This window comes from Tamandua tetradactyla, chromosome 1 (assembly GCF_023851605.1).
Source record: "Tamandua tetradactyla isolate mTamTet1 chromosome 1, mTamTet1.pri, whole genome shotgun sequence".
Classification (NCBI taxonomy): Eukaryota; Metazoa; Chordata; class Mammalia; order Pilosa; family Myrmecophagidae; genus Tamandua; species Tamandua tetradactyla.
Genome location: NC_135327.1, coordinates 15,986,667 through 15,998,774, shown reverse-complemented (window position 1 = coordinate 15,998,774; position 12,108 = coordinate 15,986,667). Strand labels below are relative to the sequence as shown.

Sequence of the window (12,108 nt, the reverse complement as noted above, 5' to 3'; positions counted from 1 at the left end):
GCAGTCATGGGCCCAGGCTCACATGGTCTCCTGGGGCAGTCCTGGGGTTGGGAATAACTGGTATATGAGAGCACAGTTGGCTGGAAGGGCTGGATGGGAGTGCAGATGCCCTGGGTTGGGAACTGAGAATGCTCTTTGGGGCAGGATTCTGGTAGTCTGACCAGCCTCCACCACCTCAGATATGTCTAGGGAGTCAGGCCCCAGCAGAAGAGGCCATGCTTGCAGACAGTGCTCTCATATTTCAGTGTCATTGGCCTTCATTGAGCGGGTACAAGGTACCCAGCTGCACACACTGTTGTCCAGCAGGAGAGCCAAGAGGCAGGCTCCTGAACCCAGGACTCTCAGCCACTGTGGGCCTGAGGGTTGTGAGGAGGCCAAGAAAAGATCAGGGAGTAGGAGAGATATGGGGCGGGGGGGTCCTTTGTGTGAAGTTGTCTTCAAGGAGAGGTTTGGCTCTGCTGGCTGCATGCAGGGGATCCTTGAATGTTGGGGACAATTGAATGGGATGGTCAGGTCTGGGTTACCTGTTTCATCTTTGGTTAGAACTACCTTCCAACTTCATTTGCCTAGAGGGAAGATGTGAGGTAATGAAAATTAAAAGGTCAGTCAGCAGACTTCCTCTATGAGTTCGAATAGATGCCATTTGTCTTGTGGAAGCCTTCTAAGCAGTTGTCGGTCACAAGGACAGACAGTGCTTTGTATTCCAGGAGTGGGGTTGGCTCCTGGGGATAAGGAAAGTGTGGCAAGAAGGGGAGACCTCAAGCCAGGTGGACTCTGCAGAAATCTTGGGGGAAGGCTTAGGACCCTGCTGGTCATGAAATGGCTGGGTCTCATGACAAGTGCGTCAGTTCAGCTACAAACTGATGATAGCCTGGACGAATGTGGTGGGAGTGGGGCTGACAGCAAGGACAGAAGGAAGAGATATGTAGGAGGTGAAATCTACCAGATGTAGTGGCTCAATGTCCAGGGAGAGGTATATGTCCAGGATGACTCCCAGTCTTTCTTGCTTGAATTGCTGGATGAAGGCTGGTGCCATCCATTGCAGTAGGCAATATAGCAAGAGTAGCTGGGCTGAGATGTAACAACAATCAGGAATTTATAGGAGGATGGAGGGAAAATAGAGTTTTCGAATCTTAGCTGTTCGACGGGCCCAGGCTCACCAGCTCTGGGTGGCAGTTGCAAGGCAACTACATGGTGGAGTGAGAAGAGTTGTGGGTCCCTGTCCTGCCACTGGACCCACCGTGTGATCTGGGGGAAGTTCTTTCCCTCTGAGGGCCTCAGTTTCCTCTCTATAGGATGGGGATTTGGGCCTAGGCCAGTGTTTTTCACATGTTGTTTAGGGGAATCTGGGGTTCACCCTCAAGAGCTGCTCTAAGGGGACCTCAGCCACCAGAACACACACTTGGTGTATCAGTTTCCTACTGCTGCTGTAACAAAGTACCACACTCTCAGTGGCTGACAACAACACAGATGTATTATCTTACAATTCTGGAGGTTGGATGTTGGAAATGGGTAAACTTCTTAAGACTACCCACATTCCTTGCCTCGTGACCCCCCCCCCATCACTCTGACCTCTGCTTCCATCATCACATCTCCTTTTCTGACTCTGACCCTCTGCTTCTCTCTTATAAGGGCCCATGCAATTAGGTTGTACCCACCCGGATAATCCAGGATGGCTTCCCCATCTCAAGATCCTTAACTTAATCACATCTGCTCAGTCCCTTTTAACAGGTAGGGTGTGACATTCATGGATTCTGATGAGTAGGTTCTAAAGATTAGGATGTGGACATCTTTGGGGGCCACTCTCCTGCCTGCCACACTAGGCTTTAGCCAGGACCCAGTCCCTCTGAGAGTTCTCCTCCCCACCTCCCACAACCCCATCATCCTAGCTCTCTCTGCTCTAGCCACCCTGATTCTCAACATTCCTTGGCATGCCAGGCCTACCTGCCAGACACAGCCCTGAGACTGTGCAAGGACTAGAAGAGACCTCCCACTCCTCCAGGGTAAAGGCAGGAACTTTCAGGTCCAGAGAATGGAAGGGACTAGAATTTCCAGGGTGTCTTAGCTGGAAGGTCTGAGTAATCAACTGACCTGCTGCCCCATTTTACAGGTGGGGAAATGGAGGCACAGAAACTCCACTTAAATGTTACCCTCCTGAGGCCTTGCCTGTCCACCCATTCCTGAGGGTGGGCCCCTGTTATCAACTCTACCAACTCTGCTCCATGCCATCATCAGTTCATCCCAGTTTATGGGCTTTTTGGCTTCTTTGACATCTGTAGTCCCCAGTGCCCCCCTCAGAGGTCACACTTGATAGACGTTTGTAGGTGACTGAGCAGGTTTTTAGAGAGGGTTTGCATTTGATGGGAGGCTTCCTTAGCTGAAATAAAAAAGAGTTGGAGAGTATCATCCTCACCCAGGTGAGCTGGGTCTGGCCATGGTCCTGCTCTTCAGAAAGCCTTTCTGGCCTTCTTTAGACTGAGCTCTTCCCCAGGAGACAAGAAGTTTTCAGGGGACAAAGGAACATGCTAGAGCCTGTACCCTGCCTTCTAGACCACGCTGTGGATACTGGAATCCTGGGATTCCTGCCCAGCTGACCCCATCCCTTCTTCCAGGGCCAATGCAGAAACTCCCATGGGTGACCTGCACAGCCAGTCCGGCCCCAGGGGTGGCTGTTTATGGGGGACTGGGGACAGGCTCGCATGTGTGGGCTGGGCACACTCCTGTGCGAAGCTCCTTGTGGTGAGGACAGAGTTAGAGATGGAAAGTGAATGGAGGGTGGGGAGCTCCCCACCCCTCACCACCATGTTCCACCTTGGAATTCAGAGGACTCCAAGAATTCTGAATTCGAATCTTGCTTTCCAGATTACTATGAAGATATATTCTTTGAGGTAGGAGAGGAGATCATATTTTATTTAACTATCTGTTAGCTTGATTTGTAACTCTTCCATATTTACACATACAGTATGTGGCTCTGCATTTGTATGCTAGTCCTGGGCCCCACATTGTTAGGGGCAGGCCGAAAGCTGGAGATCCCATTGACCTCTGAGCTCCCGCCAACCCTGAGATCCGTGGGGGTCTTGCTGACCTCCTAGGCACCCTGCCCCCTCACAGTCCAGCTGACTGTCTGACCCTTCTCTGTCTTCTCTCCCCAGGGTAGCTGCCACCCGGGAGAGGCACCCTGGGCGCCCTGCTAGGGCGACGGCCCCCGCCCCACGGGCCAGGATCATGAAAGGCCTCGGTGACAATCGCCCCCGCCACCTCTCCGACAGCCTGGACCCACCCCACGAGCCCCTGTTCTCAGGGCCTGACCGCAACCCCTACCTGCTGTCGCCCACGGAGGCCTTTGCCCGCGAGGCTCGCTTCCCTGGGCAGAATGCTCTGCCTGGGGACGGCCTCTTCCCTCTCAACAACCAGCTGCCACCACCCAGCAGCACCTTCCCCCGCATCCACTACAACTCCCACTTCGAGGTGCCAGAGGAGAGCCCCTTCCCCAGCCATGCCCAGGCCACCAAGATCAACCGGCTGCCCGCCAACCTCCTGGACCAGTTTGAGAAACAGCTGCCCATCCACCGCGATGGCTTTAGCACGCTTCAGTTCCCCCGCGGGGAGCCCAAGGCCCGTGGCGAGAGCCCTGGCCGCATCCGCCACCTGGTCCACTCAGTCCAGAGGCTCTTCTTCACAAAGGCACCCTCGCTGGAGGGCACAGCGGGCAAGGTTGGCGGTAATGGCAGCAAGAAAGGTGGCATGGAGGACGGCAAGGGCCGGAGGGCAAAGAGCAAGGAGCGGGCCAAGGCTGGGGAGCCCAAACGGCGCAGCCGCTCCAATATCTCGGGCTGGTGGAGCTCCGATGACAACTTGGACGGCGAGGGTGGAGCTTTCCGCAGCAGTGGCCCAGCCTCTGGGCTGATGACCCTGGGCCGCCAGGCCGAGCGCACCCAGCCACGCTACTTCATGCACGCCTACAATACCATCAGTGGGCACATGCTCAAAGCCACCAAGAACAACGCCACCGAGCTGACTGCCCCACCACCCCCGCCCGCTCCCCCGGCTGCCTGCCCCAGCCTTGGGGTGGGCACCGACACCAACTACGTCAAGCGGGGCTCCTGGTCCACTCTGACCCTCAGCCATGCTCATGAGGTCTGCCAGAAGACCTCAGCCACCTTGGATAAGAGCCTGCTAAAGTCCAAATCCTGCCACCAGGGTCTAGCCTACCATTACCTGCAGGTGGGTCCCTGCCACGGTCAGGAGTGTGATGAGAAGTGTGGGGGAGGCACCTTGTTTGAGGCCCAGTTGTGCCGCAGATGCATGTGGGAAGTTGCTTCACTCTGGGCCTCTGTTTACCTGGCTATGAAATGAGTGGCTGGTGATGCTGCTAATAAGGGGATTCCTGCCCCTGGCCATGCCCTCAGCAGACACTGATTAGGGCCTTTCTGAGCCCAGCCTGGGAGACATAGTAGAGACCATAACACACCATTGCCCTGAGTTCTTGTCTATAAAATTCCAGAGACAGTGATATTATGGGGGGATATTGATAGCTAGGTTGTCTTTTATGTATTTAGGACCTTTGTGCTCTCAGTCCCCTTCTTTAGTTTAGAAACAACAGGGAGGAGGGAGGTGTGTGACCTGGCTCCCTCCCAAAACGGTATCATTTGGCCTGATCATGTGAAAATGCCCCAGGAACACCATGAGAGGGCAGCCCTGCAGGGGCTCATGCTGCCTCCTTGGGTGACCAAGGCTGGGGGTGTGAGGGCAGGATAGGTTTGAAACAGGGAGGGACACAGCTGTGTTCCCCAGGGACAGACGGAGGTAGGGGGAACAAACTGGCAATTCCTTTGGGAAGTAGAATGCCCAGGCCCTAGTGATTGACTGGGAAATCAGCTGGGGGGGTTATGGGAAGGCTTGGGGAGGGGGATTCCTGAGGTGGGAGTCCCAGAGGGAGAGCCCTCTCTCTGCCAGTAGGTTGGCGGCTGACACTGAGGGCACCGAGAAGGATGTGGCACAGTGACAGGGAAGTGTGCATCCGGGCATGTGGCGGGGAAAGGGAATGCTCTGAACTGTGAGACATGTGCGCCGAGGCGTCCGTAGGGACGTGTGCACCTAGTGAGGGTGGGCCCTCTGCATGTGTTGAGGCCAGGACACAGTGCAGTGGGACCTGGGGGGACGTGTGTCTGTGGTGCCTGGTTGCTGGTGTGTCTGTGAGGAGGGGAGTGTCCACGAGGAGGTGTGGTGTGAAGGCGGTGTGCAGCAGAGGCGAGTATTCTCTGTGCGTGCGGTGTACGTGCCGAGCTGGCTGCTGGTGTGTGGCCTTGGTGAGGTGGGTGTGTGGTGTGCTGGAATGATCTGCTGAGAGGGTGTGTGGGAAGGCTGTGCTTGCTCTCTGTGCGTGTTGACATGCATACACGACGAGGCGGGTTCACTCCGTGCCTGAGCTGTGGTGCATATGCTGAGAAGTTACATATTCCTTGGCCATAGCTGAGCATCTCCTGTGCACACGTGACTGTGAGCTAAGAGGACAGGGTGCCCACTGGCCTTGGAGGCCGCGGAGGTCTGCTCACTGCCCCTTAGCCACAGAGGACCATGGGGTACCAGGGTCTGAGAGGCCCTCAGAGCTGTCACCTCACTTGTCCTTATCACAGCTCCGTTCCACGGATGGGGTCCCTGAGGTTCCCATGGGAACAGCCCTCTTTCCACCTCACGTGACTGCTGTCCCCGTGCAAGCCCCTCAGCTCACGACCTGTGTGATATAGGATGGTGACCGGCTGCCTGACCCCACCTTCACGCTGCTGTGCCAGGACCCTGTGACCCTACCCCTTGCCCCCATCCTAGGGGCCTCTCTCTGCAGGTGACTTCCCCTCCTCAGGCCTGGAGTTCTGTGTGGTGGGATGGTAGGCCTCCCTCTGAGATAGTGCAGGTGAGGCGATGGGGATGCAGGGGCGCTCAGCACGGTGGAAGTCGTATGGCCATACGGACCCGGGCCCTTTGCTGGGGCACATCCCACCTGGGATCCACAGAGGCCTGGAGAGGGGCAGAGAAGCCCTAGCCGAGGCTGGCGCTGGCACCCAGGTATCCTCCTTCCCTGCCCAGACCTCTGCCCTGCCGCCGGGTGCGTTCAGTGGTAGTAAGCCACGTGTGGCCCCTCCCCCGCGCCATCCCCGCTCAGGCCTGCCCCCACTCCCAGGTGCCCGGCGGCGGCGGCGAGTGGAGCACGGCGCTGCTGTCCCCGCGCGAGACGGACGCGGCGGCCGAGGGGCCCATCCCGTGCCGGCGCATGCGCAGTGGCAGCTACATCAAGGCCATGGGCGACGAAGATAGTGACGAGTCCGGCGGCAGCCCCAAGCCCTCACCCAAGACGGCGGCGCGGCGCCAGAGCTACCTGAGGGCCACACAGCAATCACTGGGAGAGCAAAGCAATCCCCGCAGGTGAGCGCGCAGCCCCGCCCCTAGAGCTCCGCCCCCCAAGCAGGCCCCGCCCCAGACCCCGCCCCTGGGAAAGGCTCTCGACGTCTAAGCCCCGCCCTGAGAGCGCTCCGCTCGCAGGTGAGTCCGGCCCCTGGGAGCCTCGCCGCTGGGGTGAGTCCCTCCCATCAGGAAGCCCTGCCCATCTGCCGGTCCTGCCCCCCACCCCAAGGAGATCCCGCCTCTTAAAGTGAGCCACGCCCCTAGTCAATCCTGCCCCTGGGAGCGACGCCCCTTCGCGTGAGCCCCGCCCCCACGGGAGCGCTGATGCTGGGAAAGCCGCTTCCCACACGTGCGAGCCTGCATCCCAGGCAAGCCTCGCTCCCTTAGGTGAAGCCCTCACAGGTCTGCCGGTCCCTGGGAACCTCTTCGTGTTGCTTCCTCCCCTTCGGGTGAGCCGCGGCGGGGGAGCCCTGCCCCACGGATGCATCCCGCCCTCCAGCCTCAGAGCAGGGTGAACCCGCGCCCATAATGGCCCAGGTCCCCTAGGGGAACCCGCTCTCAGGTTAGTCTCGTCCCTGACAGCCTCGTCCTTAGGTTGGCCCACAGTTTGAAGAGGTGACCCTGGAGAGTACCGTCATTTGGTGAACCGCCCCATGAGCCCCGCCCACAGTTAAGTCCTGACCACGGGCGAGCCCCATCCTTTGGTAAACCCCGCCCATAAGGAGAACCTCTTTCGGGTGGCTGGCCCAGGTAAACCCTGCCCACAGGAGCCACATCCTCAGGTGAGTTCCACTCCCAAGAGGGGTCTGCCCCAGGGGATCCTCTTTTTCAGGTTAGAAGAGCCCTGCCCTTGGTGAGCCCATCACATATACTAGCGCTCCCCAAGGAAGGCCAGAGCCCCCTGCCCACCTTGCCTCTGACTGACCCCTTTGCTGACTCCAAGACCTGGGGGAGGGGGGGAGGGTCTGGAAATAAAAGAGAAACAGTCTTTGTCTGTTCCCCCTTTTGGGGAAGGAATTGAAGAAATGAGCCAAAGGCTCAAGGGGGATCACCCTGGGGGGACTGGGACAGAGAGAAGAGGCAGGGAGAGGGCAGTGTACTAAGCAGCCTGGAGTCTAGTTGATGGGTGTAGGAGGCAGGGGAAAGAGCTCCAGGCTGGAATTCGGGACACCACTGGCCAGTCCCAGGTCTGTCTCCTCCCCCCCCACCCCGAACCTCAGTCTCCCCATCTTTAAGTGACAAGCCAAGCTGGATGGTCTCTAAGACACCTTCCAGGCTTGAGATTCTAGGATTCTATGAATGATCAGTGAAAATTAAGGTAGGAGAGCTGAGCAGGGCTGGGCACAGGGAATGACAGGGAATCAATCATAACTGTAACACTAATAATAGTAACAACTGCTAACTATTAGCACTTGCCTCGTGCTGGGCACTGTGCCTACCTGAGTGCACTTTAATCTGCATTACTGAGTCCTTGCCCGGCAGGAAGGCACACACAAAGTAATCCCCATTTTTACAGGTGAGGTAATTGAGGCTTAGCAAGGTGTGACTCGCCCAAGGTCATTCAGGGAAGAACTGGATTCCAAACCAAGCCTTTCTGTGTCCATAACCTGAGCTGCTTCATCCTGAGAGCTGGGGTCAAGGAAGGCCCAGTATCAGGCAGATGTGAGAAAGATTGAGGAGGTCAGACCATGGGGAGAAGGGGTGAATCTTTGGGGACCTGGTGGAGACCACCTAGCCATTGTACCAGAACTGAAGCCCTTGAAGCAGCCCTAGCCTGAGGCCAGTGACCTGCTCCTTCCGACCAGCCCCTGGGATTGCCCCAGACCTGCAGGGAGGAAGAGAAGGGGCTGCAAAATTGGGTTGGGCCAAGCTGGCCTTGGGCTTGAAACCATCAAATGTAAGCTGGTGCTGCCACCGTGTGGTTTGAGCGGACATGACAGTTGAAGGCCACCTCTATCCTTCAGTCTCCCCATAAAGTCAAGGCCTCCAAAAGCTGGATGCTCCCCACCTCGTTCGTCACTCCCCGCCACTACCCAGGCTGACAGTGACTTCCATTTTCGCCTCTGCCACTGGATGGCCTTGGTCAGTCTTTGCCCCTCTGCGCCTCAGCTTCCCAGGCTGCACAATAGGTGGGCTGAGCCCCATCTGCTCCCCGCCCCTCACCAGGAGTCTGGACCGCCTGGATTCAGTGGACATGTTGCTGCCCTCCAAATGTCCGAGCTGGGAGGAGGACTACAACCCTGTCAGTGACAGCCTCAACGACTCCAGCTGCATCAGCCAGGTGAGCATAGAGGGCAGGCCAGGTCCATGGAGGGCACCCCAACCCTCTGTCCCTCAGCCCCTCAGCTCATTGATGCTGGCCCAGGAAAGGGAGTAACTGTCCAGGCCCAGCCCCTGTCAAGTAGTCCCAGGTGTCTGCACCATCCTTTCGTTTGGTCTTTGTTCCTGCCACTGCTGGTATGTGTTGCTCTGCTCAGCCTCCCGCCCCTGGGCCCAGCTGCCCTCGGGAGAGAGGTTCCCTCCATCACCACCCCTAACCCCCCCATCCCTGCCACCAGCATGATCCAGGCTCCCAGCTGCAGGCTTAGAGCCCTGAGGATGGAGAGCTAGAGACCTGGGTTCAAGTCTCAGTCTTATCACCGACAGCAGGAACCAAGAATGAGTCACCTTCCCTCCCTGAGCCTCAGTTTCCTAATTTACCTCAGGACGGTAATAATCCTTATTTCAAAGGGTCGTAGAGAGGAATAAATGAAATAAAGAATTGAATGTGTTCAGCAAAGGGTAGCTAACTCTGTGGTTATTATTATTTTTTTACCCCTTACCACTCCCTTTCATTGTTCACTAGTATTTCAATCCACTCAATTTATTTTAATATTTGTTCCTCCTTTTATTTATTTATTTTTAATCCATATTTTCAAGTTCCTTTTTTTTCCCTTTTGCATGGGCAGGCACCATAATCCATATTTTTTTACTCATCTGTCAATATCGTAGATGAAAGGAGCACCAGACGCAAGGTTTTCACACTCACATGGGCACACTGCAAAAGCTGTATCATTATACAATCATCTTCAAGAAACAAGGCTACTGGAATACAGCTCTACAGTTTCAGACACTTCCCTCTAGCCTCTCTAATACACCTTAATTTAAAAGGGGATATCTGCGTAAGAATAACCTCCAGGATAACCTCTCAACTCTGTTTGAAATCTCTCAGCCACTGACGCTTTATTTTGTCCCATTTCTCTTTCTATGGTTATTATTATCTTGCTGTGTGACCCCAGACAAGTTGCTTCTCCACTCTGACTCTCTGCATTCCACCTATTCAGTGGAAAGTTGAGCTCCCAGGTCCCAGCTAGCTCTGCCACAAACAGCAATAAGTACTCCATGTGACACTTTTAATTTACATGCTACTCTCTCAACTCTCAGCTCCTTGAACCCTCGCAGCCACCCCCAGAGGGCCTTATTATCCATATGCCGATTTCACCTATGAGGAAACTGAAGCTCAGAAGGTACAGTCATGTAGCTAGGAGGAGGCAAAGCTGAGCAAGGGATGGGGACTTTCAGACCCCAGACCTGGTTCCCAGCCCCTGCCTTGTGCTTATACTTTAGGGTTTGCAAAGGGAGACCAGCGATGGCTCAAGGGCACCCCCTGTGGTGTGCATGAGAAGATGAGACCCAGAGAGGGCAGATGCCTGCCTGTAGAAACACAGTGAAGCAATGGTGCAGCTGGGTGCAGACCAGCCTCCTCTCTAGGCAGGAACAGGCCCCCAGCCCCACTGTGTGCAGGGCTGGGAGCAGGGCTAATGGGAAGGCATTGGGGCCCTGCCTCCTCCTACCCTATTGTACCTGGCCTGGCCAAGCCCTCTCCAGCCTCACCCCCACCCCCAGCACTGTCGTTCCCAGACTCCCAGAAGACCAACCTCAGACATGGGGAGGGGTACAGCACCCCAGCCCACGGGACCCTCTGCCCCTGCCACCCTCATCCAGACCCTACCAAGTGCCGCCTGAATAGCTGTCCTGGCCTCCATGCCTGCTACCTCCAATCCGTTCTCAGTGGCCAGAGGGAGTTTGTAAAAGAAGTAAGTCAGATCATGCCACACCCCTGCTCCAACCCCCCCCCCCCCCCCCAATGGCTCCCATCTCACCTGGAGTGAAAGCCACAGTCCTCACTCGGCCCTGGGGGCACTGCAGGATCTGTGACTGCCTCTCTTCCGGCCCTAATTTCCTCCTCCTCAGTCAGTCTCTAGGCTTCAGCCACACCTGCCCCTTGTGTGCTGCTCATGCACCCCAGCCACCACCTCACTCCTGCTTCAGGGCACTGCCCTTGCTGTGCCCTCTGCCAGGAGCTCTCTTCGCTCAAATCTTTGTAAAGCTGGCTCCTTCTCAGATTTTAGGTCTTGGCTCAAATGTCACCTCCTCAGAGAGCCTTCCCTGACTGCTCCGTCTAAAGTAGCCCCCCAGGCACAGTTCCTTTACCTGCTTTATTTTCTTGACAGCACGAATGGCTACTTGGAATTATATTTATGTGTGTGTTTAACATCTGTCTCCCTCTTAAGACTGAGCTCCCTGCGAGCGGGGACCTTCTTGGCCTGCTCCCCACAGTGTCCCCAGCTCCTGGCCCAGGGCAGGTGCTCTCGAGGGATCTGTTGCGTAGGCGCCTCCCTCCTGACCCTCCACCCTGTGTTCTCTCATCTCAGGCTCCTTGTCTCTGTTTGACTGTCTCCTGCTTTCTCTCCCTGGCCTATCTCCCCTATTCCACATTCTTCCGAGTCTCTCTAGTCTGTCTCTGCCTCTGTGTTTCTGTCTCTGTCTCACACACCCCATATTCCTCCTCTGCCTGGTCCTGGCAACTGGAACAGTTTTCCTCTTTAACAACAGAAGAAAGACTTATTGATTCAGCCAAGTTGGGGACCCCAGGAGGTTTCTCTCACCACCCTTTGCAAAGCCCCAGCTCATTCCCCCCAGGGGCTTCTGCTATCCCTTCTCCGAACTCATACCCCAAGAAGCTCAAGCTGGCCTGAGCCACATATGAGGCCCCAGTGTCAGAGTCATTCCAGCCCTGGTGGCGTCTCTAAGGCCTTGAGTCCTGCCAGAGGAACCCCATCCTACACTTCTGGACCGCTTAGCCCCACCCTTTCTGGGGGAGAGAAGACTCTGGACTCTGCGCCTAATCTGTAATTCCCAGGTTAAAGGTGGCAGACAGGACATCCATGGCCCCAGGGTCAGGCCAGAGAATGACATGTAAACATCATGTTATAAGTACTTAGCAGTACCCAGCTGTAAAAGGAGTGAGTCTCCTGTTCCTGGAGGAAGCCAAGTGAGACATCTTAGCATCTGGGTCTCAGTCAGTCAGCGGAGAAGACTAGACCAGCCAACTTCAAGTCTCTTGCAGCCAAGCCTGAATACCCCACCCCAGCCCCCAGCCCTGATTTCCCCATAACCCTCCCCCTCTCTTTCCTGCAGATTTTTGGACAGGCCTCCCTGATCCCCCAGTTGTTTGGCCATGAGCAGCAGGTCAGTATATCTGCCATTCTCTCCTACCCCCAAACCCCAGAGTCCAGGGCCGGGTTTCGGTCCCGGCATCTGACTGGTCCTCGCCCCGAGTCCACGTGGTGCAGGAGCCACACCAGTGAGGACAGAGTCACGTGGGTGCCCTGACCCTCCACTCCCTACCCATCACTTCACTTCTCCCTTCTGCTTCAGTTTCCTCTT

At 56.3% G+C, this 12,108-nt stretch overlaps 1 protein-coding gene across 5 annotated transcripts in view; it reads left to right on the top strand.

Annotated features, from left to right (window-relative positions):
- Nucleotides 1-12,108, top strand: part of DLGAP4 (DLG associated protein 4) — a 173,586-nt gene that overhangs the window by 78,289 nt on the left and 83,189 nt on the right. For all 5 annotated transcript variants that reach the window (XM_077169696.1, XM_077169693.1, XM_077169684.1 and 2 more), the window contains 4 exons: nt 3,153-4,224; nt 6,179-6,420; nt 8,566-8,680; nt 11,860-11,910. In XM_077169696.1, coding sequence (XP_077025811.1) covers nt 3,226-4,224; nt 6,179-6,420; nt 8,566-8,680; nt 11,860-11,910 — 1,407 coding nt within the window. In that variant the 5' untranslated portion in view covers nt 3,153-3,225. The remainder of the gene's footprint in view (nt 1-3,152; nt 4,225-6,178; nt 6,421-8,565; nt 8,681-11,859; nt 11,911-12,108) is intronic.